Source organism: Rhinopithecus bieti, unplaced genomic scaffold (genome assembly GCF_001698545.2).
Source record: "Rhinopithecus bieti isolate Rb0 unplaced genomic scaffold, ASM169854v2 scaffold_67094, whole genome shotgun sequence".
In the NCBI taxonomy this organism is placed as follows: Eukaryota; Metazoa; Chordata; class Mammalia; order Primates; family Cercopithecidae; genus Rhinopithecus; species Rhinopithecus bieti.
The window spans coordinates 3625-31392 of record NW_016825225.1 but is presented as its reverse complement, the minus strand read 5'-3'; the positions used below and the strand labels follow the sequence as shown (position 1 = coordinate 31392).

At 41.0% G+C, this 27768-nt stretch overlaps 1 protein-coding gene across 3 annotated transcripts; it reads left to right on the top strand.

Annotated features, from left to right (window-relative positions):
• The first annotated feature begins 1241 nt into the window (after positions 1-1241).
• TMEM185A (transmembrane protein 185A) lies at positions 1242-27768 on the top strand. 3 transcript variants are annotated; one of them, XM_017862952.1, is made up of 5 exons: positions 1242-1485; positions 19990-20166; positions 22587-22794; positions 27077-27160; positions 27624-27768. In XM_017862952.1, exons 1-5 carry the CDS (start codon positions 1448-1450, stop codon positions 27639-27641), a joined length of 525 nt encoding a protein of 174 aa, XP_017718441.1. In that variant the 5' UTR covers positions 1242-1447; the 3' UTR covers positions 27642-27768. The 3 variants fall into 3 exon arrangements, with proteins under 3 accessions (XP_017718441.1, XP_017718442.1, XP_017718443.1); XM_017862953.1 differs by lacking the exon at positions 27624-27768 and having other exon boundaries at positions 27077-27440; XM_017862954.1 differs by lacking the exon at positions 27624-27768 and having other exon boundaries at positions 27081-27162.

The following is a 27768-nucleotide window of genomic DNA, read 5'->3' as shown; positions in this document are numbered from 1 at the left end:
CTTCAGCAGATGAAAACTTGATTCGGGTTACCCATCCTTAAAATCAGCTCATATAATAATATCCATTACCCAGTGGGTGTTGGGAAGCTTAATTACCACTTATGATATGTTTTTACGTTCTCAGAAGAAAGGTGATATATCAAGGCCAAGTATGACTATAGCAATTGTGATTCTCTCAAGCTGCCCTTGGGGCTAAACAGTATAAAATTGTCATTTGTGAAACTCTGCTATTGCAACAAAGGATGACTATTATCCATAATGATACTAGACTAATGTTCAAGACATTGCTGTGCTCATGAAAACTTAAATCTGCCCGAAGTGAAGATGGTAAACTAGGTCACCTGCTATGAGCTTGTCCTGCTCTTGGATTCCAAAAGTAAACAAAATCCTCGAGGGGCTGACACCTGAAAGAGTACCAGATAGCAATAGCATTCTTTGAACACCTAGCGTGTACTAGGCAGTGTGTTATGCACATGATCTCACTGAATCTTCCTAACACGCTTAGGAAAGAGGATTTTATCATTTCCATTCTGCAGAGGAGAAAAACTGAGACTCAAAGATGTTGACTTGCCGAAGGAAGACGAACCTGGTACCTGTAAGTAGGGCAGCCTGGAGTGGAGGCAGACGTCAGGTGTGAAGTGACCACAAAGTTTAGACAGGATCCAAGGAGGCTCTGAATTGGGTTAGAAAAATGAGGATGATTTCCACGTCTCCTGCTTGAATATCCCCCTACGAATAGGCCTGCTGCTAAGGGAAAAAGGGAACCCAGGAGGGGAAGGCGGTTGGGATGGAAAGTGACTTTGGGGCTAGGTAGCTTGAGTTGGAAAGAGCCAGCATACCTGGACATGCTGACTTGGGAATTGGAAGGGAAGTTGGGACCCAAACTTTGGAGTCGTTGACAGATGTGACAGGTGAAGCCTGGGATGACATCGCCAAAATGCAACGTCTCACTCGTTGTCACTACTCCCAGGGCTCAGCTGTCACTGGGGAACATCTCCAGAAGGTAGCGCGGGCCAAGGTGACAGGTGTCTGCCAAGACCTGTCCGCCAGACTCCTCGGCGGCGCGCTCCCTCCCTGCAGGCCTTCAGCCCGTCAGTATCCCCTTCTTCGGGGCCCTGCTCACTCCCAGCCTCCATCCCCCTGCCATCTCCTCTCTTGGGCGGGTCGCGTGCAGACCCAGGCATGGGGGCCTCTCAGCGCTGTGCGCTCTGGGCGGGGCTCCGGACGCATGCGCGGCCGCCGTACGGAAGCCCGGAAGGAGGGGCAGGGGGCGGTGGCTCAGGTTTCTCCGGGCGGTGGCGGCGGCGGCGGCGGTGGCGGGAGCAGTAGCGGGAGCAGCAGCGGGGACGCGGCTGGAGCTGGCGCCATGAACCCGCTGTAAGGCGCAGGCTGTGTAGCACGGGCTGCGGGGGAGGAGGAGGAGGACGCCGCGGTGAAGTTCTCCGCCATGAACCTGAGGGGCCTCTTCCAGGACTTCAACCCGAGGTGAGGTGGCGTCGTTGGCGCCCCCGGGAGTCCGCGCTATGGGCTCGGGCAAGGGCTGGTGTTCGGCTCCGGGGAGGCACGGCGGGCGAGATGCTGCAGCCCGAGGACCCGGGCGCCTGCCCGAGCCTCCCTGCGGGTGCAAGCTGTCCCTAGGCAAAGCTGTCGGCCTCGGCGCCCGCCCGCTTCCTCCTCCCGTGCCCGGTGTCTTCAGCCCCTGCCCGGCCGCGAGCCCCGTCCTGCCCCAAGGGAGCCCCATTCCTCTCTGCTTGCTGTCCCTCGTTGGTGTCCCAATTTCTTCCTCTCGGTTCCATCCTCTTCTACCCCGCTGCGGGCCCTCCATTCTCCGCGTCAGGGCCGTCTCACTTGACCCAACACCCCTACCCCCACCCCAGCTGTTTCCTCCAGTTCCGCGCAGTCCTTGGGGTTTTCCTTGGGTCTGTGCCCATCCCTCTCTTGTTTGGTTCTTTGTTGAACGGATACCTGCAACACTGTTGAATACTTGGAGTCAGTGTCAGGATATGGCAATGCCTTATATAATGCATTTCTGGGTGAGCCTGATCATTTTCCATACTCATTTTCTCAACAGTCTTCACTACAAGTTTATTTGCAGGAAGTAGATATTGCTGTCCTTCTTTTCCAGATGGGGAACACCCAGTGGACAGTGTGGAGAAAACACTGGCTAAGAACTCAAGCGCCTGTCCTTGCACTTCCAGGACTATTTTGTAACTGTTCTTTCCCCCAGGCTGTGAGCTCCCTGAAGTTGAGACCATCTCCTGCTCATCTCAGTGTCCCCAGCGCGTCCCACCCACTGTATCTGGCATATAAAATGTTTGTGAAACTAAACTGAGCCCTAAGACTTGAATTGGAGACCAGGCCATATGTAACTGGGTGATTCTCTGCCCTTCTTTGGCCCTTCTGTAAAATAAGGAGTTGGCCTAACTGATCTCTTAAGTGCACTGCTCTCCGAAGGGAGTATGCGTTTCCCTTATTTGCTAGTTGGGAAGACATGCGCTCAGTGAACATTTGTGTGCTGTAACATATGCTAGGTGCTTTAGATGCTGGCGGTCTCAGCATAGGGGTGAAGAAGGGCTTGTACACTTAAGATGCCTTACAGTACTGTGCAGTGCTGTACTATGGGGGCCAACTATGGGGACCGCTGTCTTGGCTGCTTGTTGAGGATGAAAGGAAGTTTTAGGGAAGTATTTGTATGTTGAGGGTGCAGTCTCCCTAGGGATGGTGACATTTTAACTTGTGAGTCATTGTGACTTTCTGTGTGCTCTTATTCCACTTTGAGTTCATGTTCTGGTCTGCAGTGCCAGTGTCTCTAACACAGTGCAGACATTATCATTGCTGGCCTCGAAGGCATAGAGGAGGTAACAGAACTAACTGCAGTCCCTTCCTCTGCTGCATCAGGGAATTAGGATTGGTCTGCAGGGTAGTAGGGTTGGTGCTGTAGCTGGACAAGCCATGTGTGTCTTCTATTTGGAGATGGTGATAAGAAAGTTAAGTAAAAACTGAATTGTTTTGTGCCCCTGGGCAACTCACTCATCTATTGTTTTATTTGTAGAATGAGTATAATCTCTCAGCAGGGTAAGGAGGCCAATTAATGATTGATTACAAAGTGCCTTACAAATAGAAACCTACATGACTTGTTTGCAAGGTGACAGATAATTCAGAAGCCACAAGAAACTGCCTCAAGTGATCAAACTGGCTAACAAGAGTTGCCAAAGCAAAATAGTGCTGCACTGATATTACCTTTAACCATTTTTTCCTTTAGCCCTTTTCCCCCCCAAAAAATTAGTATATGAAATTACAATGAAATACCTGGTATCTAAGCAGATTTATAGTAATTATCAACATATTTATCAATATCTTAATTCTACCTGGATTAAAATGTATTTCTGCCTGAAAAGTTTAAAGGTCTATTATACTGTGCCATTTTCCTGATTCATTGTTGCCGGTGGTGAGTTCCTTAATTTTACAGATATTTCAAGAGGACATTGGCCAGGTATTATTGGTAAATCAGATTTGTTTTTTTAGCTGGTAGTGTTTCATGTCTCCTGAGCACTCCTAGTTTTTGACAATGTGCTTTAGTCTCCTTGCATGCTGAGGAAGGCCTTCCCAATAGCTAGAAGGAAAACTGAGGGGTGTACACAGAAGTTGCCTTATGCTGGGGATTCAAACCTTGATGCTACTGCTTTGCCCCCTTCCTCTAATTTTGAATCCATTCAGTATCTCCCTCCTACCCCAGAACCTTGTCACCTACTGTTCTCTTTACCAGGAATGTTTCCCTCTCTTTTCCTCTCCTCTAGACCTAGTGAACTGCTATTTATCCTCACTTGGCACTTGCTAAGGGAAGCTCTCCTGACTTCCCTGACCAGATTTACTGCTCCCTGTTTCTACGGTTCCTGTAGTATTTACTACTCCTCCATCATAGTACATATTTGTACCCTTGTGTCTGTCTAGATTCTTATTTGATTAATACCTTCCTCCCCACTAAACTTTAAGTTCTATGGGGTCAAGACTGTGACTGTGTCAGTATTGTAGCCTGCATACTTGGAATAGTACCTGGCTCAATAAATATTTTTTGAATAAATGAGTGGATAACTCTCCAGAGCCTATAAGAGAAATCTAGAGCTGCTGCTTTCAATCACTACTTTCCTGGTGGTCTGTGGCCTGGTTCTCTTTCTTCTCACACTCTTCCCACCTTCAGAGTGCAGCCATTCCATTGGAGAGATGGGAAATAACATGGCACTAAGGCAGAATATGGCTATATTTACTTTGAAGAGTATGTCTTTGTTACAGAAATAGTCACTGTCATGGTTTGGTGGGTCCCAAGGCATGGGTCATGGCTCCAGATCCCCTTTCCAACCTTTTGGATCTTGGTAAGTCTGAACCCACTGCCGTGTTGGCAAGGCTCTGGAAACTGCAGTGACAGAGAATGATTCACAGGTGTCAACACTCAGATGTACAGGGCTGCCAGCTGACCCACTCTGCCTCTTTCCATCTGGCACAGAACTGGTTGATCATGAACTTCTTTTCATAATTGCTTTTTAGTTATGCAGGTTAACACATGCTGAAACAGATGTACTGGACCCACAAACAAGTCCTTCCTTGGATGTCTGAGGCTTCCTAACAGTGAAAGAGCCCTGTTCTTAGAATAGGCAAACTGATTCTGAGGCATTTTGGGTGGTAGGGATCTGGTAGTAGGTAGCATTAGGTGGGCTCCCTGCACTCACCACGGAGCCTTGAAATTTTCTGCTACATTGGGGGAGTTGCTGGTTCAGAGAAGGCTCTTCCACCCTCGCAGCCATGTGGCACTGGAAGGCTGTAAGAACTCTACTGGGCCTTCTTAGTCATCTGTGTGGTGAGCTCCTGATGAGAGTGTGGTATATCCCTCAGGTGGGCTAGACTGGAACAAAGGCTGAGAAATGTTGCTCCGGGGGTTCCGTCATGTGGGCATAGGGTACTGATGAGATCAGTAGTGTTTGGAAACTTCTATATGCTGCATCTTCAAAAGACATTCTGTAGTCCATATAAGTTATCTTGTCCCTTGTTTGAAGTCAGGAAAAAGGAATGCGATTGCTGGTAATATAGTTCACTAAAGGCAGCTACCTGGCCTCTAATAGTTATTTGCAAAGTATTTTTAGAACATTGATTCATCACACATCTCCTAGGTTCCTATCTCATGCCAAGCAATGTACTAGGTGCTCTAAGTACAAAAATAAATGGAATGTAGTCCTCCTCTCAATGCATAAGCCTAGTGGAAGAAGCAGAAATGAAAGGGAAATAAGAATTCAGTAGAGTATGAGGCATTACAAAGAAACCAAATGTCTTGGAAGTACAAATGGCAGAGCCACTAATTCTGTCTCGAGCAGGCAGGGAAGAGTCTATAATGGAAATGACTTTTGAGCTGGGTTTTGCATTGAGCTAGTCTTTTAAACCAGACTTTTGAGCTAAAATTGTAGGGTTGTCATCAGACTAGAGAGTTGGAAGGGTATCTTGTGGGGAAAAGAGAGATCAGATTGTTACTGTATCTATGTAGAAAAGGAAGACAAGAAACTCCATTTTGATCTGTACTAAGAAAAATTGTTCTGCTTTGAGATGCTGTTCACCTGTAACTTTAGCCCCAGCCCTGTGCTCACAGAAACATGTGCTGTAATGAATCAAGGTTTAATGGATTTAGGGTTGTGCAGGATGTACCTTGTTAACAATATGTTTGCAGGCAGTATGCTTGGTAAAAGTCATCGCCATTCTCCATTCTCGATTAACCAGGGACACAGTGCACTACGGACAGCCGCAGGGACCTCTGCCCAAGAAAACCTGGGTATTGTTCAAGGTTTCCCCACACTGAGACAGCCTGAGATATGGCCTCATGGGAAAGGAAAGGCCTTACGACACCCATGAAGGGTCTGTGCTGAGGAGGAGTGGTGAAAGAGGGAGGCCTCTTTGCAGTTGAGATAAGAGGAAGGCTTCCGTCTCCTGCTTGTCCCTGGGAATGGAATGTCTCGGTGTAAAGCTGACCATTCTCATTCGTTCTATTCTGAGATGGAAAACTGCCCTGTGGCTGGAGGCAAGATATGCTAGCAGCAATACTGCTCTGTTACTCTTTGCTACACTGAGATGTTTGGGTAAAGAGAAACATAAATCTAGCCTATGTGCACATCTGAGCACAGTACCTTTCCTTGGACTTATTCATAATACAGATTCCTTTGCTCACATGTTTTCCTGCTGACCTTCTCCCCACCTGTTGCCCTGCTACACTCCCCTCGCTAAGATAGTAAAAATAATGATCAGTAAATACTGAGGGAACTCAGAGGCTAGTGCTGGTGCGGGTCCTCCATATGCTGAGCACTGGTCCCGTGGGCCCACTGTTCTTTCTCTATGCTTTGTCTCTGTGTCTTGTTTCTTTTCTCAGTCTCTTGTCCCACCTGATGAGAAATACCCATAGGTGTGGAGGGGCTGGCCCCTTTCAGTATCTCAGAAGGGACAAAGTACACAAAGGCATGGGGTCATGATAGTGCCTGGTATGTTCAGGTAGTGAAAAGGTCCGTGTGGTACGAGCACTGCAGATGACATGTGTCGTGTGAATTAAAAATATATAGTGTTAGTTACTGCAAATATTTTTTACAGGTTATTGTTTTTAAGAAAGCAGTATCCAATGCACAAGTGTACTGTCAATACTGTCAATGAACTACTTACCACTCAAGTGACTGCTTATTTGTTGTTCTGTCCTCTCAAGCCACCTACAGTCAGAAAATGGTCTTGATTTTACTGATGTTGCTGTTAATAATAGCTGTGACTTCTTGAGTACCCACCACATGCCAGGCCCAATGTAGGGGCTTTGCATCCATTATCCATGATCTTTACAACAACCCTGCAAAATTAGATATCAGCCTTATTTTAAAGTCTTGACAGCTTCTGACTTCCCTGAAGTTTCTCAAACAGGAAGAATCCAAGTCAAGATTCGAATCCATGTCAGTCTCATGAAGCCTGTGCTCTTTCCTGTATGCCATGCCATATTTCTAGTTAAGTGACAACTCCTTTCCCCCATGACATTGTAGATCCAGTATACTAAGGAACCCTCTATTTACGAATTGTAAGTAATTGAAACAAACCTCTTAGTGGCGCTTATACACCTAAATGAGTGTTGTCATTCAAAGAAGTTACTTGGGGAAAGAGAATGTATAAACCTATTCCATCGTTCATACTCCTTGTTACTCATCTGGAATTCCCTTTAAAGTCAGTTTACATATCACATAAGAGGATCCATCTCATTGCTTTATGATCATCTATCATTTTCAACCAAAATAGTTCCACCTAGTTTGATCACACATCCTATTCACTAACCTTGGCTCTGACTGACTGTTTGCCATTTCCAAAATTCGAATCCACCCTCAGTGAAAATTGAGTACCATTTGGGATAGTTAGAAGATCAGACTGCAGGTTCTCAAGGTGCTTCCAAGAAAAAAGCTTCAAAGATGATTTGAGTAATGAAGTACCATTGGAATTACTGCATTGCCTCCCAAGGGGACTGGTTAAAGGAGAGAAATCTCATTTGAATGTATAATTTTTAGTTTTAAAAATATCATTCCTATTACTTGATAATTATACACACATTGTTCTTAGCTGTGTCCTTTGAGAGCCAGGATTTGGAGGTGCTGAATTAGGTGCTGAATGAGTGGATGTTGAGTACAAATAGACATCTACCACTGGGAAATCTTTGTTGTACAGGAGAGACGGTGGATTGAAGGAGTTTTAGATAGTTTCCTAGGACTCCAGAAGTTAAGCTTTCTAATATGGAGCTTGAGTTTTTAATTATCTTGCCTGATATGTCATGCCTGTACAAGGTGACTGGAATTTAAGACAAAAGCCTCGAACTCTGGAGATAGATGCTTTATAAGTAGAGACTCATACTTTGTCAGCTCCAACCTAATAGTGACAATAATGATTGCTGAACAAGATTGTTACCTACAGTGTGGCAGAACTTTTGTCTTTCATAGTACTGCTAAAACTAGAATGGGTAAAATGTATCATTTACACAGTGCTTTCACATACCCTTGTCTTAATGAATCAGTATATGAGGAATCAGATGAGGAAACAGACCTGGGGGAAAATAACTCACCCAAGACCACACCGCTGATGAATAGCAGTTGAGGAACTTAAATGCAGATCTTCCTACTGGCGTGGGCTCTGCTTTTATTTGGCTTTTGTGCTTTTTTGTATCTACTGGTTAAATGCTCTTAAACATTTTTCATCTTAATAAAACCAGCTAAAATCTCCACTAAAAGACTTTAAATTTGGTTAATAAGGTGTAAGAGGGGCAATTCCCTTGATAGTTTGTGAGAATGTCAGGTTGTCATTTGGAGCCATTCTGTCAAGCTGTAAACTGGGATGTGCCATCCAAAGTCTGTGTGTGCGTATGTGCCTGTGCGTGTGTACGTGCATGCAGGCATGTGTTAAGGCGCGTGTATGTGCTCCAGGGAAGCCAGCAGCTTCCACTGGAAAAAAACTGATAGGTCTAAAAAGAGTCCAGCTGCGTTCTTATGATATGCAGAAAACAGATACCAGAACTTTTACACTCAGAGTCATCATTCCTTTGCTATGTATATTCTCTCCCTCCCTGCTTCCTTTTCTCCCTACCTATTCTCCCAGCCCTGCAAAGTGGAGAGAGGGAATTTGAGCCTGAGCAGAAAGCTCCATGTAAATTTCAGAGAGGACATCAGGTAACACTACTTAGTGATTCATAGTATACTAACACTACAGATTCAAATGAGAGTGGAATAAATCCATTCTAAAGGTGTAACTGGAAAGATGCATTTTAAGAAGTAGTGATTAATGTTAAACTGGAACCTCCCAATTCTCCCAGGTTTGTGGAGAATTAAGCAGTCTGTTTTTATATTTGGAATCTGGTCTGAATATTTCTTGAAAAGTAACTCAAAGTAGTTTAGGCTATGACCGTAACTTGTTTTTGTAAATGCATTTTTCTTATCACTGTATTATTGCACATTATTGTGTATTCTCTTGCAAATCAGGCTTGATATTTCCTTCTGGCTATGCAGTCACCTTTTAGACTTTGCTTCCAAATATATTGATATAGTTAAGATACTATTCTTTCTTTACCCAACTAGGAGTGTGTATGAATTACATCTTTTGAACTTTCTGATTATATTACTTTGTTTTACTTGATCAGCTTTGTAGTTTAATTTTTTTTTAAAGCCAGCTGTTGGGATTACTGATCAGTTTCATTTTTATATCTATATTTCTACTTTTACTTTTATTATTTTCATGTCTTGGCTTTTTCCCCAAATTTCTTAGAAACTCAGTTTACTAGTTTTCCTTTGCCTCTTCTTTTTTCTTTGTTTTCTACTTTTATTTAAACATTTGAAATGAACACATTTTCTCTGAGTTTTGTTTTGGCAGCTGCCCAGGTGTTTTTATATTTCAATTGTATTTTAGTAATTTTTTTTTTTTTTTTGAGACGGAGTCTCACTCTGTCGCCCAGGCTGGAGTGTAGTGGCCCAGGCTGGAGTGTAGTGGCCGGATCTCAGCTCACTGCAAGCTCCGCCTGCAGTCCCAGCTAGGGAGGCTGAGGCGGGAGAATGGCGTAACGCCGGGAGGGGAGCTTGCATGAGTGAGATCCGCGCCAGCTGCACTTCAGCTGGCGAGCAGAGCGAGACTCGTCTCAAAAAAAAAGAAAAGAAACATTCTATGAAAATTATTTCGCATATTCCATGGTCTGTTGTTAGGTTTTGTTATTTAGGTTTTCCTTATTAGTCTCTAAGCATTTTTTTTTTTTTTCTCCCTCTTAGCATTTTAATACTTTTGGCTTTGAAATCTAATTTACTAAATTTTAAAGATAGTAAATGTCTCTTGTCTGATCCAGGCATCTACAACCTCTCGTCATACTGATTCTGATAGTTGGATTCGACTTTGAGCTTTGGTTCTAAGTGTAACTCTTGAATGGTACAGATTTACTTTCTTAACTCTAGGAGCAAGCTTTCTTTAAGTAGAGGGTGGTAGGCGAAAATGGAGCCCCAAGTATGTCCACATCCTAATCGCATGGAAGCCAGGGAATATGTTTGTTACATGGCAAGGGGCGAATTAGGTAGGCAGATGGAATTAAGTTTTGCTATCAGCTGACTTAAGATGGATTATTCTGGATTCTCTGGCTGGGGCGGCAATGTTATTTTACAGGGTCCTTAAATATAGAGCCGCAAGGGAACTCAGAAAAGGAGTCAGAGTGATTTAGCTATAGCAGTGAGGTACTGCATTCTTCATGTGTTGAAGCTTTGAGATGTAGGAGTCCCAGGGCGCGCACATATGAGGAGTCTAGCAGGCGGAGAACAGGTATGGGCTAGCCTCTAGAGCTAGCAAAGACAAAGAAACATTGCTCTTCTAGAGGCGCTTTCAGAAGGGCATAGTTCGCAGATGACACGCTTAACGTATTTAGGCCACCAGCGGACCCACTAATTGAACTCTGACCTCCCAGAACGTAGGGTTATGCTTTTTTAAACCACTAGGTTTATGCTTTTTAAGCGGGCCACTCTGGTTTTGTGGCAGTTTTGATGGCAGCAATAGAATTAATAAGAGAAATTCAGCCCATGTATATTTTTTTCTAACCTAACGAGTAGTTAAAGTCAGAATCATGAATTATATTTTGTGTGTCCTTTTGTAAGTTTATCTTTTCTATTTTCCATGTAATAGACATAAAATTTTAAGTTTCCTTTAAATTATGTCAAAAACCACATAAAATAATCACTTTTCCAGCATTTAAAACATTTTGGTAACTTCCCTTTTCTTTAGTTCCACTATTCTCTTTTTTTATTAAATAAGGAAACTGTTTTACAGAGGATAATGAAGTTAGCTTACAGCATTTACCCCCCCAACCACCACCAGCAATCTACTTTTAATTTATAGTCTGAAAATCCTTTAGGATAAAATTACCTGTACTATTATCTAATTTACGTATGAATCCTGTGTCTGTCATTATCTTAGCATTTGTTAATGTTTGAATCCACTAATTTCTTTTAAATAGTCTGTGTGTTTTCAAGTCCATTGTTTCTGATAATTATATTTGTAGCCACAGGCTTTAGTTGACAAATTGGTTCTGTTTTTTTAGATTTTGGAATATTCCCCTCTGCTTTAAGAGAGAAGACTTCTGCCTCTACTAATTGTGCACTGTATTTGTGGTGATAACTCCATTTCTATTAACTTGTGAATCCCACTCCACCCCACCTTGACACAGGCTCTCTTCTTGTCCAAAGTCTAAGGGATGAAGTCATTTTTATCTTGTTTCTTTAAATGTTCTCCCTCTCTTTGTAGCAGCTTGTAAAAGCCTGTTTTTGTTTCTGAGTATTAATAATATTAACTAATGTGTATTGAGTACGCTGGTTGTCAGACTGTTTTCCACAGACCTTGGAGGTGGGCCTTGAGACCCTTTCCAGGTATCCGCAAAGTCAAAATAATAATAATACTAAGACATTCTTTGCCTTGGTCGACATTGGCACTGGTGGTGCAAAAGTGGTGCGTCAAACAGCTGGTGCCAGAGCACAAATCAGGACAGTGGCACCAGCTACACTAGTCTTCTGTCACTGGATTCTTCACCACCACATGCTGCACTTGCAGTTAAAAAAAAATGTCAGCTTCACTTACGAATGTCCTTGATAAGGCAGAAAAATATTAATCTCATTTAATCTTGACCCCTGAATGCACATCTAGTTTAATATTCCATGTGATGAAATGAGAAGAATGCATAAAGGCCTGTTGTATGCTGAAATGCAGTGGTTGACTTAAGGAAAAACGTGTGTGACTGAGTTACAAGCTGCTGTTTTCATAGAGTATCATTTTATTTGGAAGGGTAACTGACAGACAAGACTGTGGTTATTTGTGTTATGGTGTTTGACAGACATTTTCTTGAAAATGCAAGAAGCAAACCTTCAAGGAAAACAACTCGTGGTATTTTTTATAAATGGTAAAATTTGATCTTTCATGGGGAAACCAGAATTTTTGAGAAGTTGTATCTACTACCATGAGTTTGACAGCCTCCCAGTACTTAAAATATTTCTGATGAAGTCGGTGGAGATAGTAAGTAATGTGATATTTTTTTGCTATTGTGTATGAAATGTGTCGACATTTGAAAGTTCTTTATAACTCAGTAAACCAATATTTTCCAGTCGACCTACATTGTATTATATACTAATGTTGGGATAAAAGATTCACTGAAAGTATAAGAGAGACCAGTGGATTTCAGTGTAGCAGAGTACAAAAAGGTCATTGATATGATTTCGGATTCCACGTCACAGTTAACCTTTAAGAAACTACCACTTGTTGAGTTTCGGTGTCCTGTTGAATATCTACCATTATCTGAAACAGCTATTAAAATAGTTCTTTTCTAACTACACATCTCTGTGAGGCCAGATTTTCTTTGTATACTTGAACCAAAACAATGTATTGCAACAGAATGAATGTCAATGTAGATATTAGAATCTAGGCGTCTTCTGTGACATCATACATTTAAAATTTTGCTAAACTGTAGAAACAGTGCTGCTGCTCTCACTAAATTTGTGTTGGATTTGGAAATGTTTTTAAATAATGTTATTTATGTTAGTATGTAATGTGTTTATTATTACCTTTAAAGAGTAGATATTTTTTGAATAACCACTGTATCAGAAATATTAAATACCAATAGGGATAACCCACATCAACAAGAGCTCTTTGGGATCCTCAGTGGGTGCAGCACACCAACATGGCACAAGTATACATATGTAACAAACCTGCACATTATGCACATGTACCCTAGAACTTAATGTATAATTAAAAAAAAAAAAACAAAAAACTGAAAAGGAGTCCTTTTAAGAGTTAAACGTCAAAATTTTGATATTAAAAACTTTGAGAGCCACTGACTTAGTTAGTGCTTTATACAAAGCACTTGTTATAGTCATTATCTTATATTCGTAGCCACCTTATGGGGTACATATTATTGCCCTGACTTTACGGGTAAGAATACTATGACACAGTGATGCTATGTATATTTTTGTTAGCCTCCCCTCTGAATCTCATGGTCTTCCCAGCATAGTTTTCTCTCTTAGAGGCTTGCTTCCAAGTTTAATTTTGTAGGTCCCATCTTCTTACAACCCTCCTCCCTTTTTTCCAATCGAAGTTTCTTGTGTTATTTTCATAGTACAAAATAGTACACGTACCTTACAGATAACTCAGATATCATAAGCAAAAGAGTATAAAGACTATCCTTAATCTTCCCGAGTGGAGACCCGTTAGCTGCTCAGCAGATATTTATTCAGATGCTTTTCTAAACATGTTCATTTATCAGTGTAAAACCTGTATAGTATAATACTGAATTAAAAGGATTTTGGAGTCAAAGGGTTTGACTCCCAACTCTGAGCTCTTAGACAAATTATTTAACATCTAAGCTTTCTGTTCCTTATCTGTAACCGCACTGATCTGTTTTCTGTGTCTAGAGTTTTGCCCTTTCCAGAATGTCAAATAAGCAGCATTGTACAGTATCTTGTGTTTTCAATCTGAATTATTTTACTTATAGTGCATTTTAGATTCATCAGTGTTGTTGTTTTCACCCGTAGTTTGTTACTTTTTACTGCTGATTAGTATTCCATTGAATGGATATACCAAAATTGGGTTAACCATTCACCAGTTATGGATATGTGAGTTGTTACCAGTGGCAATTATGAATAAAGCTTCTTTGAATATTTGATTACAAGTCTTTGTGTGGACATACGTTTTCATTTTTCTTGAGTAAAATACCTAGGTGTGGGATTGCTGGGCCATAGAATAAGTATACACTTAACTGTGTAAGAAACTTCCAAAATGTTTTCTAAAGTGGCTGTACTATTTTGCATTCCCACCAGCATATGTAAGAGTTCTAGTGTGTGTGTAATCTTATCTCATTGTGGTTTTAATTTGCATTGTCCTAACACCTGAAAATACTGAGTATTTGTTGTGTGCTTATTTGCTTTTGTATGCCTTCTTTGATGGGATGTCTCTGAATTTTTTGGCCATTTTAATTGGCTTGTTTGCTTATTTTTTTAGTTGTAAAAGTCCTTTTTATATACTGGATACAGATTACTTCGTCAGATACATGTTTTCAGAATATGGTCGTCTACTTTGTGGCTTGGCTGTCATTTTCTTAATGATAGATATCTTTTGGAGAGTAAGAGTTTTTCATTTTGGAGAAGTCCAATTTCATATCCCATCTAAGAAATGTTTGCCTAACCCTAGGTTGCAAGTATTTTTTTTCATATGTGTTTTGGACATTTTATAGTTTTGTATATGACATTTAGGTCTATGATCCATGTTACATAAATTTTTGTATATGTTGTGAGTTTAAGAGTCGGGGTGTACTTCCCTCATTTATCCAGTTGTACCACCATTTATTGAAACATAATTATTTCTCCATTGAATTGCCTTGGCACCTTTGTGGAAAATTAACTGACTCAATATGCATGGGTCTGTTTTCCGACTCTCTAGTATGTTCTATATATTTATCCTTATGCCAGTACTACATTGTGCTTATTACTGTAGCTTTATAGTAAGCTTTGAAAGCACATAGTATAAATTGTCCAACTTTGTTTGTTCTCAGAATTGTTTTGCCCATTCTAGGTCCTTTGCATTTCCATTATGACTTTTAAAGTCAGTATGTCAATTTCTACAAAAGAACCTGCTGGCTTCCAATTTTCATTGGTATTGCATTGATTCTTTAAAATAATTTGGTTCATTTGGTGTGTGTGGTAGGCTAAATCATGGCCCTCAAAGATACTAACTTCCATGGAACCTGTTAAAGATCTTGAGATGATGGGGTTATCCAAGTGGGCAATAAATGCAGTCAATCACAGGTTTTCTTAAAAGAGGGAGATAACATTAAGAGAAGGCAGTGTGGTGGAAACAGAGAGATTTGAAGATTTTATGCTGCTGGTTTTGATGATAGAGGAAGGGGCCATGAACCAAGGAAATACAGCTCTGGAAAAAACAAGTAATAGATTCTCCCATAGAGTCTCCAGAAGGAGTAGGTCCTGCTGACATCTTGATTTTAGCCCAGTGAAACCGTTTTTGGACCTCTGGCCACAGGATAATAAATATGTGCTATTTTAAGTCACCAATTTTGTAGTAGTTTGTTACAGCACCCATAGGAAACTAATACACGGAGGATGTAAATCTTAACAGTAGTGAGTGTTCTATGAACACAGTATATTTCTCCATTCATTTAGATCTTTAATTTTTCTAGGCAGTTGTGAACTTAATGTGTCCCGTCAAAAATCACAAGTTGACTCTAATCCCCAGTGTGATGGTATTTGGAGACAGAGCACTGGGAGGTGATTAGGTTATGAGGGTGGAACTCTCATGGTTGGAACTAGTGTCCTTATAAGAAGAGACCAGAGAGCTAGCTCACTCTCTTTTCACCATGTGAAGGGTATGAGAAGTCTGCCATCTGCCACCCAGAAGGCAGTCCTCGCCAGAACCCAGCCATGCTGGCATCCTGATCTCCAACTTCCAGCCTCTGAAACTATGAGGAATAAATTTCTATTGTTTATTAGCTTCCCCACAGTCCTACCAGTGTTTTGTAGTTGTCAGTATATAGGTTTTGCATATATGTTGTTACGTTTACCCCTGTTTTATATTTGTGATGCTATTGTAAATGGTGGATTTTTCATAAACTTTTAATTTTTGAATAGTTTTAAATTTATAGGAAAGTTGCAGTAAATGATATATATTTTAAATTTCTGTTTCCAATTTGTCATAGCTACTGTATAGAAATGCAATAATTTTTGTACATTTACCTTGTATCCTTCAATTTTGTTAAATTCACTTACTAGATCTACTAGCTTTTTCGTAGATTCCTTAGGATTTCCTACACAGAAAATGTAGATAATGTCTGTAGATAATGACAGGTTTACTTCTTTCTTTCAAAACTATATTCTTTTAATTTCTTTTTATCATGTTATTGTTGTGGCTAGGACCTTTAGTACAATGTTGAATAGATGTGTTGAAGTGGACAAACTTGCCGTGTTTCCTGTCTTAAGGGGAAAGTATTGAGTCTCTCACCATTAAGCATTATAACTACAGGTTTTTCATAGATGCTTCTCTAATCCTAATTTGTTTAGAGCTTTTACCTTGAATGGGTAGCAAATTATGTCAAATGCTTTTAAACAACTATTGAGATGATCATGTGATTTTCTTTTCAGCCTACTGATACCACAAAGGTTGCTAACTGATTTTCAGATGTTAATCCAGGATTGTGATCTTGCAATCCTAGCTAAACCAGACTTAGTCATAATGTAGTATCCTTATATATTGCTGAATTCAGTCAGCTAAAATCTTTTGAGGATCTTTGCATCTCTGTTCATGAGAGATATTGGTCTGTAGTTTTCTTTCTTGGTCAGTATTGGTATCAGGGTAATGCTGGCTTCATAAAATAAATTGGGAAATGTTCCCCCCTCATCTTTTTTGCAAGAGTTTGTGAAGAATTGCTGCTATTTCCTCCCTAAATGTTTGGTAGATTTTGCCATGGCCTGACATTTTCTTTGTGAAAAAGGTTTTAACTAGAATTGCAGTTTCCATGTCTTTGTTTCAAGAAATTTCCTGGCATAAAGTTGTTTATAATATCCCCTACTTATCTCTTTAGTATTTTTAGGATTTATAGTGATATCCCTGCTTTCATTCTTGATATTAATAATTTGAGCCTACTCTTTCTTACTGATTACTCTGGCTATAGATTTACCAATTTTCTTATTTTCTCAAAGAAACTGCTTTTAGTTTCATAGTTTTTTTTCTCTAATGCCTTTTTACTGTATTTTATTGATTAATGTGCTTATATTTATCAGGTTCTTCTTTCTGTTTACTTTTTAAAAATTTCCTTCCCTTTCTTACATGGAGGTTCCTTACCTCCATGTTCTATTTTCATAAGATAGAATCTCAGATTATTGACTTGATATCTTTTCTAATGTAAGTATTTGATGCTAAAATTTCCCTTAAGTACTGCTTTAGTGTATCTCACAAATTTTGGTATATTGTGTTTTTGCCTTTATTTAATCCAAAATGTTTTTCAATTTTCTTCATAGTCTTTGACCTATGGAGTATTTAGCAATGTGGCATTTAATTTTCAAGTATTTTGAGAATTTTCCAGATATTTTTCTACTGTTGATTTCTAGTTTGACTCCATTGTGCTTATTTACTTTGTGTGATTTCAGTCCTTTTAAATTTGTTGAGCCTTGTTTTATGGCCCAGAATTCAATCTGTCTTGGTGAATGTTCCATGTGTTTTTGAAAGGAATCTGTATTTTGCTTTTGTTGGGAAGAACTCATTAATATTAATTAGGTCAAGTTGGTTGATAGTGTTGCTACAATCATATATATCCTTAGTAATTTTCGGTTTATGTGTTCTGTTAGTTACTAAGAAAGGAATGTTAATTTCCATTTATAACAGTTTGATTTTTTTTATTTCTCCTTTTAGATCGATCAGTATTTTCTACATGTATTGTGAAACTTTGTTATTAGGCATATAAACATTTATGATTGTTAGATCTTGACAAATTGACCCCTTTATCATTATGAAGTGCCTCTGTTTGTCCCTGGAAATAGTCCTTGTTCAAAAATATACTGTGTCTTATGTTGTGGTAGGCAGAATGCCCCACCCCCACAAATACACAGATACTCAGGCCCTAAGCCCTGAAACTTGTGAATATGTTATTTTACATGGCAAAGGGAACTTTGAAGATATATTTATTAGCATTAGTTTCTGCTGTTACCATGACAAATTACTGACACTACTCAAGCTTATTATCTCTCAGTTCTTTAGGTCAGAAGTCCGGGTATAGCATGACTCAGATGGGTCTTCTGCCTAGTTTCACAGGGTCAAAATCAAAGTGTTAGGAGGGCTCTATTCCTTTCTGGAGCCTCCAGGGATTAATCTGCTTTCAAGCACTTTTGGGCTATTGTCAGAATTTAGTTCCTTGGGGTTGTAGAGCTGAGGTCCCCTTTACCTTGCTGGCTGTCAGCTGTGAGTTATTCTCAGCTTCTAAAGCCTGCCTGCATTCCTTGGTTCATGGTTCCTTACCTCCGTGTTCAAAGCTAGAAGTAACAGGCTGAATCCTTCTCAAGTCTGGAATCTCTCTGACTTCTTCTGCCTCATCTCTCTTCTACCACATCTCTCCGACTTACTCTTCTGCTGTCTTAAGGGCTCCTGTGATTACACTGGGCACACCTGGATAATCCAGTATACTCTCCCTGTTGTAAAGTTAGCTGATTAGTAACCTTAATTCCATCTGCAAAGTCCCCTCACAGTATTACTTAGATTACTGTTTGATTGAATAATCAGGGCACAGGAATCCTGGGAAACTTCTTTAGAATTCTGCCTACCACAGTTATGGACCTTAAAATAGGGAGAGTAGCCTGGCTTAACCAGGTGGACCCAGTTTCATCACATGAACTCTTAAAAGCAGAAAACTTTCTCTCACTGGAAGCAGAAGTGATATGGCAGAAGTGAGAAAAAAATCCCAAGCATGAGAAAGATTCAATATGCTATAGCTTATTACTGGCTTTGAGATGTAGGGGCCTATTTGCAAGGACCCAGTAGAAGCCCCTACTATCTAAGATCAACTGCAGGGTGACAGCAAGCAAAGAGACACGTACCTCAGTTCTACAACCACAAGAAACTGGATTCTACCAACAACCTGAATGAGCTTAGAAGTGGATTCTGCCAGAGTCCCCTGATAAGCATTCCACCAACTGACATCTTTATTTCAGCCTTGTGAGATTCTGAGTAGAGAAACCAACCAAGCTCATCTGGCCTTCTGTCATATAGAACTGTGAGATAATAAATTTACGTTGTTTTAAGCTGCTAAGTTTGTGGTAATTTGTTATAGCAGCAATGGAAGACTTAAACAGATGTTAATATAGTCATTCCAGCTTTCTTTTGGTTAGTGTTTATTTGGTATAACTTTTTCTTTCCTTTTGCTTTTAATCTGTGTGTGTCTTTATAGATAGATAAAGTGGGATTCTTATAGACAGCATATAGTTGCCTTGCTTACTAATCCAATCCGATCATCTTTGTCTTTCAGTTGGCCATTTATATTTAATATAGTTATTGACAGGGTTGAGTTGTAACTACTTTCTTGCTACAACCTGGAAACTGCCTCTGATCTGCAAACTGTGGCAATAGTGGGGTTTACCTTCTTTGTTTCCTCCCTCTCACCTGTTCTCCACTGCCTGTTGTCAATGTCTGAAAACTGTTCTTTTGTAGACAGTATCAAGTTTCTTATTTAGGTGGGAAGGTAAATTATATTCCCATTATTAAATCAAGGCTGGAAATAGAGGTCCTCAAGAGTATAACTTCTAATTATTTCAAGGACATCCTCAGTAGCAATTCCCTTTTATATGAGATGTGAGCATGTGTGTATGTGTAATTTATTCATTCATAGAAAGTATAATACATATACTAAAATGTTCATGCCATATGAATATGACAGATGGCTGCCTTTTTAGAAATAGAATCAGTCCGTGATAGAACTTGCCCATTTTCAGAGCACATCAGCCTTTTCCAGTTTCTGTGTCTTGGTATAGCTAGTTCCTTCTGCCTGTAATACCTCCTCATCTCACTTCCTTTCCTGCCTGGCAGCTTTCTGCTTGCCCTCTGGAACCAGCTCCAGGGTCACCACCTCTCTGCTTCTGAGTGCCTCAGACACAATCTGTATTTACTCTTCCAAGCTCTCATCACAAACATCATGCTGTATTATATGTTTCTGTGTGGTCTTCCTTCTATGAGGAAGCCTTGGAAAGCAGGAGACTTATTTTAGACTTCTTTATGTTTCTCTTATTCCTAACACATTATGTCTACCCCATAGACCTTTTCAATAAATGATTGGTTAAGCTAGTGACTCCTTTTACATGCTGACAAATACGGCTCTTATTGCTCCCCATTTCAGTATCACATATTTGTGAAAGTGAATCCTCTTTAATCGTTTTACTTTTCTCCTAGTAAATTCCTCATCTATGCCTGTCTGCTGCTGTTCTCTGTGCTGCTGGCCCTTCGTTTGGATGGCATCATACAGTGGAGTTACTGGGCTGTCTTTGCTCCAATATGGCTGTGGAAGTTAATGGTCATTGTTGGAGCCTCAGTTGGAACTGGAGTCTGGGCACGAAATCCTCAATATCGGTAATACTGCTTTATACCACTCATTGGTCTCTAGCATGAGGGAGCAATATCTTGACTTTTCTCACTTTTGATGAAGTAAGGACCATTTTATTTTCTGCCTATCTGGGGTCTTAGAACTATAGTATAAGCTAACAGATCTCTTCTGTGTTTTTGAAAATTTAGTCTTTGGTATGTATTTTCTTGCAAAAGCAGTGCCATTTAGGGGTAAGTTGCCAGCCAGCTCACAAATGCCTGTATAATCCAAAATGTACCCAAAATACAGAACTGGTATGCCATACTAGACTAAGCAGCATGAAACCACCCTGTTTTTAGGAAAAGACACTCATATTATGTTTGGTCATGAAAGATCTTTCTCCAATTCAGTTTTGAAGCTGGGGCTCCCGTTGTCCCACCCTCCTAGTCCCAGAGCTTTAGGACTATTAGCAGTGTAGGGGAGGTGGCTTGGCCAGGAGAACATGAGTCCCTGAGACAGCAGCTAGGGAATGAGGAAAGTCAAGGGTTGGATGCCAAGAAGGAAAGCAGAGCCTTTAGGGGCAGGGGAGAGGAGTACCCTTTACTGTTTCCAACTCTTGCCCTCCCTGCTCTTGGATACCTCTGCTGGCCCAAATTCTTGGTAGTTGGCTCATACCAGCATGCAGCCTGGTGTTGCTGGGACCTGCAAGAGACTTTCCCTTCTCTGCCACAGAGACTGTAACTACATAAAGGGAAAAGGGGACTTAAGACTGGGAGGCTATTATGAACCTTCACTGGGAAGATGAGGAGTATAGGAATTCCCAGAAGGCAGCTGCTCGTGTGGGAAAAGTGTAAAGTTGAAACTTTTTTTTTTTTTTTGAGACGGAGTTTCGCTCTTGTTGTCCAGGCTGGAGTACAATGACGTGATCTCAGCCCACTGCAACCTCCACGTCCCGGGTTCAAGTGATTCTCCTGCCTCAGCCTCCTGAGTAGCTGGGATTACAGGCACCTGCCACCATGCCCAGCTAATTTTTTGTATTTTTAGTAGAGATAGGGTTTTACCATGCCAGGCTGGTTTCAAACTCCTGACCTCGGGTGATCCACCCACCTTGGCCTCCCATAGTGCTGGGATTACAGGTGTGAGCCACCACGTCCAGCCACTACATCTACTTTTAAATTTTGTTTACTAAATATAAAATGATTCAGATCATGTAAATTACATGCCAAATACATGTCTAAGAACTGTAAAACAGTTACACAGAAAGCCTTGGCAGGTGAGGAACATTCATGTATAGCTGTTTCAAAGTTCTTAGATTTTGTTTTGAAAGATTGATGACCTGTGTGGCTGTATATGTTTTCTTTTTTTATGAGATATTTTCAGATATCTAATGTTTGCTTCTCAAAGAATGCAAAGTTAAATAAACATTTAGGTTCTACTAATTGATATTTAGAATATATTCAAACTTCTCTTTGTTGGTCTTATTTAAGATGCTTTGAGCAAGGAAAGGAATTGTGTATGTGGGGTTGAATGTAAGGAATGTACAGGCGTGGTCATTCTCATGTTGACATTAACCAGTGGAACACAGTTGGGTCCTACAGGAATAACCTCTGATAGCATTTTCTCTATGATCTAACTTCTGGTGTATTTATCACCCACAATACATGTATATCATAAATGTTCATCTGTATTTTGAATAAACATTGTAGGCCTTTCAAATGCATTATAGAGCCTTTTCCTGATTGCTGGCCTTACCATTGCTCAATTGTAGATCTGTTAAGGTTATTGTGTATGATACTTAACTAATTAAACTGATTTTGTTTGAGAACAGTTTTAACTCTTGTTCTTCTTTCTCTTTCATCTGCAGGTGTTAATTTCTCTTAATGGAATAGAAAGGAAAATGAAAATCATTTATATGTTTTATTTGCATTTTAAAATAGCACCTAACAATAGTTACTACTATCTTGTTGAAATATAACTGGCACTTGTTCATAGAACTAGAGTTATTTTATAATATTGTGTGAAGGATGGTTTACATGGTTTTAATTCATTGAAAATGAGGATCATGAGACTTAAGGGGTATTTGCCTGGTTTTAGCAGCAGAAGCAAATCAGCTTGAATACTCTTGGAAGTAACTTGTTGTTGAATTTAAAGATGTGAACAGAAGTGTTTATGTACATTGTCAGGGAAATAACTGGCTATTACTTTTGAGAATATGCCTATACAGTTAAAACATTAAATTCTGGTTTGGTTGTAATGTTCATTTGGTATTATGTAGTAGTTCTTTGATGTTTCAGAGATTGCCTACCAAAGCTTAGGTTTAAGTTAGCTTTCTACCTGATTTCCCTTACTTTTGTCAAATTTTCAAGTAAAATTCAAAGTATCAGTATAAGTTGGTATTTGCCCTGAACTGCTTGCTTATAATGGAGATTCTGAAATGAGGGTGTTTTCTTCTTCTCTCCCTTTTTAGAGCAGAAGGAGAAACGTGTGTGGAGTTTAAAGCCATGTTGATTGCAGTGGGCATCCACTTGCTCTTGTTGATGTTTGAAGTTCTGGTCTGTGACAGAATCGAGAGAGGAAGCCATTTCTGGCTCCTGGTCTTCATGCCGCTGTTCTTTGTTTCCCCGGTGTCTGTTGCAGCTTGTGTTTGGGGCTTTCGACATGACAGGTCACTAGAGGTGAGATTTCATATATTTAAGAATGTTTTCCACTTTGGGAGGTCAAGGCAGGCAGATCACTTGAGGTCGGGAGTTCGAGACCAGACTGGCCAACGTGGTGAAACCTCATCTCTACTAATAATACAAAAATTAGCTGGGTGTGGTGGCACATGCCAATAATCCCAGCTTCTCGGGAGGCTGAGGCTGGAGAATCTCTTGAACCCAGGAGGTGGAGATGGCAGTGAGCCGAGATTGCACCATTGCACTCCAGTCTGGGTGACAGAGTGAAACTCCATCTTAAAAAGAAAAAAAAAAGGAATGTTTTCAAAAGTAAAATATTTTGCTCAGTTATTCAGATGTCAGTTTCTTACCCTTTTTTAGGAAGAGTTTGATCATTAACAACTCTACATCATGAGACAACAAGGCAACAAAAGACAATGGAAATAACCATTTTTCTTTCTTCACTTAGAACACTAGCTTTTCACCCAGGACCTCAGCCTTCTCTCAGCTTCATATCCTGTATCGGACAGAAACAGAACTGATAGGTTAGATACAGATGTACATATAAAGAGAGTTAAGGAACTGGCTCACATTACTGTGGGGCTGCCAAGTCTGAAATCTCCATGGCAGGTGAACAGGCTGGAGACCTAAGAGGAGTTGACACTGCAGTCCTGGCACAGAATTTCTTCCTCTCCAGGAAGCCACAGTTTTTGCTTTTAAGGCCTTCACCTGATTGCATGAGGTCCACCCATGCTATGGAGGGTAGTCTCCTTTATTCAAAGTCAGTACCTTCATAGCAACACCAAGCTTAGTGTTTGATTAAATAACTGGGTACTAGAGCCCAGCCAAGTTGACACTCAAAACTGACCATCTCCCCACCTCAGACCCCATGAGTTAGCACCTCCCCTGCTCTCTGGTTAGCTTATACTGATGTGCCCATGTGTTTGTTTATTCATTCAGTAAACATTTATCAAGTATTTACTGGATGCCAAGTCCTTTTTCCCTAAGCATAGGGGATATGCAGATGAATAAAATACCAGGACTAGTAATAGTAGTAATGAAAATAATTGCAGATAATGTTTATTGAGCACTTACTGTGTGCCAGGCATTTTGCTAGGCACATCACATGCAGTAGTTTTCTTATTAACTATTCACAACCCTGTGAGGTAGGTCCAGAGAAGATAAGTCATTTGTTCATGGCCACATGCAAAGGGGCAGAACCAGGATTCCATTTGAGTCGGCTCAACTCTAAAGCCTGGGCACATAACTACATAACTGCACAGAAGCTGAGGGCCCAAAGCTGAATACTGGTGGGTTAAGGGGAGAACTAGAGGCTGTAGATGCCTGGTTTTGAGCTGTGTGGATAAAGAGTGAAGGAAGAAGACTGCAGTTGGCTTAGGAAGTAAACGTAGCAGCTGTAGGGTGAGTCAGGCATATAAGCCTGGATCCCAGGTATAGGCGTGAGGGGAAGGCACCTAGACAGAGGGATGGTGATGGAGCAAGGCTCTGTGGGACTCAGGGAGAATGGGACCCGGAGCACCAGGAAGGGTTTGGCGTTGAACAAGGGGAGCTATTCCCTGATTTTCATGCTGGTGGAAAGGCCACAGCATGGGTATGACTGGTAGGTAGGAGTGAGCTGTGGAGGGAGAGTATCTGATGGTCCACTTTCACCCTCCCTAGAATTCCCAATTTATATCAGGGACTTGAGCATCCATGGATTTTGGTATCCACAGGGGGTCCTGGAACCAATCCCCTACAGATACCTAGGGACAACTATACAAGGGCTAGGACAGCATTGGGCCTGAATTGCAGAAAGTAAGTCTTTCATACATTCACACTCTTGGCATTCCTGCCCTTGGAAGAAACAACATACCAGGAGCTGAGCTCCCTCCTCCTATGACGCAAGAACAGTACCTATGTTGGTGAGGGGGTGATTTGGAGTAGGCTCACGCAGAGATGGGAAGGAGGAGTTGAGGGTCTGCCAGGGAGCCCTGTGTCGGGAGGAAAGGGATGGCATTTTTGGGACACATTGAAGCCTAGAGGCAGGAAACACTCCATCAGCTGAGTGGACTGTGGCAGTTCAGATCCGACGGGAGCACAAGGTGGAAAGGAAGGAACTGTGGGAGTTGAGATGAGAGGGAGCCTCTACAGAGGGATTGGGCCAAATAGGGGCCACATCCTCAGCCTGCAGAGCATGTGCTGAAGTGCCCCAGGCACCCCAGTGCACTCGCAGGGCACCAGGGGATAGTGGACATTTTGAGGAAAACAGTAATACCTGACATTTGTTGGGACACCATACAAACTACTAGCTTGAAATAGTTTACAGGTTTATTTTTAGGCCACACTGCATTCCTTTCAGTGACGTCATATCTTTAAGAAGCTGGGTTTTCGGCAGCTGCTTTGAAAACTCAAAAGGCTAGTGCTGTGTGAAAATCCAGGTGAAGAACAGGTGACAAGAGTGGGAGCACCTTGTCTGATTCCAAGGCGTGGGAAATGGTGAGCTACCTGACAGGCACACGCATCCCACTGGGAATTAGTTTTGGTTATTTAAGAATAATATTAACATTTTTCTTTAGATTTATATGAATTATTTTTTCAAGTGGCTACTTAGAAATACTTACTAGGTTAGACGTAATTACTTAAATCAATGCAATGGTTGGCATTCCCAGCCACATTAGGGATTTCTTTTGGCCTAGAAGTCTATGGAGGAATTACTAAATTCCTCATGTACCTATGTACTGAGAACTTTGGGAAGCTCTGGGCCCGGTCCCAGATTTCGATTCTGTGGTCAAGAATGTACTTTACCAGAGTGAGGAGCAGCCTGCAGGGCATTTGAACTGGAGGCAGGAGGTTAGTAAGGGGTTGCTGAAGTGGTAGGGGGATGGTGAGGAAGAAGGCCTCACTAGGCAGTCATCATCAGGATAGAAAGTGGGCACAGGATTCAGGAGAAGTCTGGACGCTACAGTGGACAGGATGTGGTGACTGAATGCAACAGTGTAGGAAAAAGAATACAGGGTGATTCCCGGGCTCATGGCTTGAGAAATGAGACCACTTTTGTGCCTCAAAGTGACATGAGAGGCTATAGAAAGAGGAGAGATAAGGTTCTAAGTGCAGGCGATAATGACCTCTATTTGGGACTGGCTTCATTTGAGGTGCCTCTAGGAGAGCCGAGTGGCATATGCACAGCTGGGTTTGCTATGCAGCAGGAAGGCTAAGTTGGAGACAGATGAGAGAACTCACCACTAAGGAGGTAATAATGGAAGCCAAGGGTCTGGTTGAAATTTCTTCTCCCCCAGTCCAGGGTGCAGTGGGTGAGTGAAAATATGTGTGTTCTTGTGTCTGTCTCCCTAATGGGGAGAGAAGACTGTTTGTGGCTCTGGGGAGCATCACCATTTAAGGAGGGGGAAAAGGAGACAGAAGGAATTACCAGAGCACTCCAGAGAGCTCCAAGACTGCATGGTGGGATCCTAGAAGGCCAGGAGGAGGGGAGCAAACAGGAAAGACCCATCCACAATATCAGTAGGATGCCAACTGAAGTGTTTTTGCTGTCTCCTGGTTATTGGTGACTTTGATGAAAGCTGTCTTCTGATGGTCATGGGGGGTGGAGGCCAGATCACAGTGGAGGAAGCTGGGAATGGTAAATGAGATAGTAGGGGCTTGCATATTCATTACTGTCTCACAGAGAGATACCCGAAGCTAAGAGGGGTCTTGGATCAAAGGATGGGGTGAGTTTATCTGGTTTGGGGTTTTTAGTTTTTAATGAGAAGGAGTTGTTTCTGTGCTGCTAGGAGGGATCAATGGAATAGGTGGGGTTAAAGATACAGTAAAGAATCTATAATTGATGGCTTGATGTGACAAGGTCCTCAAGGAGCCTGAAAGGAAAGGGTGGGATCCAAGGGCAAATCTGAGGTATGAGAAGAAGGACGCACAAGGATGGTTTTGAGTAGACAGTGTTGTTTGTAGGGGCATGAAGGAAGCTTAGTGGTCTATTGCAGTTAGCCTGTGTTCCCAGCGAACCTGGAAACAAGGTTCTCATCTGTGCTCAGGCCTCAGGCCACAAAGGGCAAGGCAGCAGAGGGGCAAGACAGCAGAGGGACAAGGCAGCAGGCCGAGCCATATTTCCCCTTGCCATAATACTGCTGTGCCCCTCTGGTACTGAAAATCAGGAGTTTCCAGCGCAACATAATATTACACAAGTTACACTGTATTATAATGTGTATTGTCTTTTAGTGTGTTAACCAAATTACTGCAGTATTAAATGCAAATTATACTTTGTTTAACTGATTCTTCTCTTCATTTTTAGTTAGAAATCCTGTGTTCTGTCAACATTCTCCAGTTTATATTCATTGCCTTAAGACTGGACAAGATCATCCACTGGCCCTGGCTTGTATGTAACTTTTAAAATCCTTAAATAAACTTCTTTTTTTATTATAAAAGTAATTCATATTCACTGTAGAAAGCTTGAAAAAGATAGACAAGCAGAAGTAATAGCCTAATAGTCACCCATAATCCCACTATGGGGAGATAACATAGTTAGTGTTTTTTATGTCTGTGTTTTATACAAACAGTTGGGATATAACTGTGTGTACCGTTTTGTATACTGATTTTTTTGTTTTAATGTTGTATCATAAACATTTTATCGTGTTAATAAAAGGTCTTTATAAACATGACTTCTAAAGTTTAATTGATACAAAATATTCTTCGAGTGCATGTATCAAACCATCCTCTTATTTCTAAAATATGGTATTTCCATTGTTGCCAGTATTGAATGATTTTAAATCATGCTGCAGTGTATATGTTTATGCATTAAAATTTTTGCCTTAATGTTTTTTTTTTGGTTGTTTTCTTAGGAAATAGTCCAGAAATAGTGTTACTGGGCTACAGGTTGGGAACTGTTTGAGATTCCTATATACGTATACTACACTGCCAACTTGCTTTTCCAAAAGCCATACCTGGCCAGGCGCAGTGGCTTACACTTATAGTCCCAGCACTTTG

What these genes read in the sequence shown, in the direction of transcription:
- TMEM185A (XM_017862952.1), top strand. Translation starts at nt 1,448, where the DNA reads ATGAACCTGAGGGGCCTCTTCCAGGACTTCAACCCGAG. An exon ending in TTCCAGGACTTCAACCCGAG is followed by an intron (nt 1,486 to 19,989) that starts GTGAGGTGGCGT and finishes CTTTTCTCCTAG; the next exon opens with TAAATTCCTCATCTATGCCT. An exon ending in GACATGACAGGTCACTAGAG is followed by an intron (nt 22,795 to 27,076) that starts GTGAGATTTCAT and finishes CTTCATTTTTAG; the next exon opens with TTAGAAATCCTGTGTTCTGT.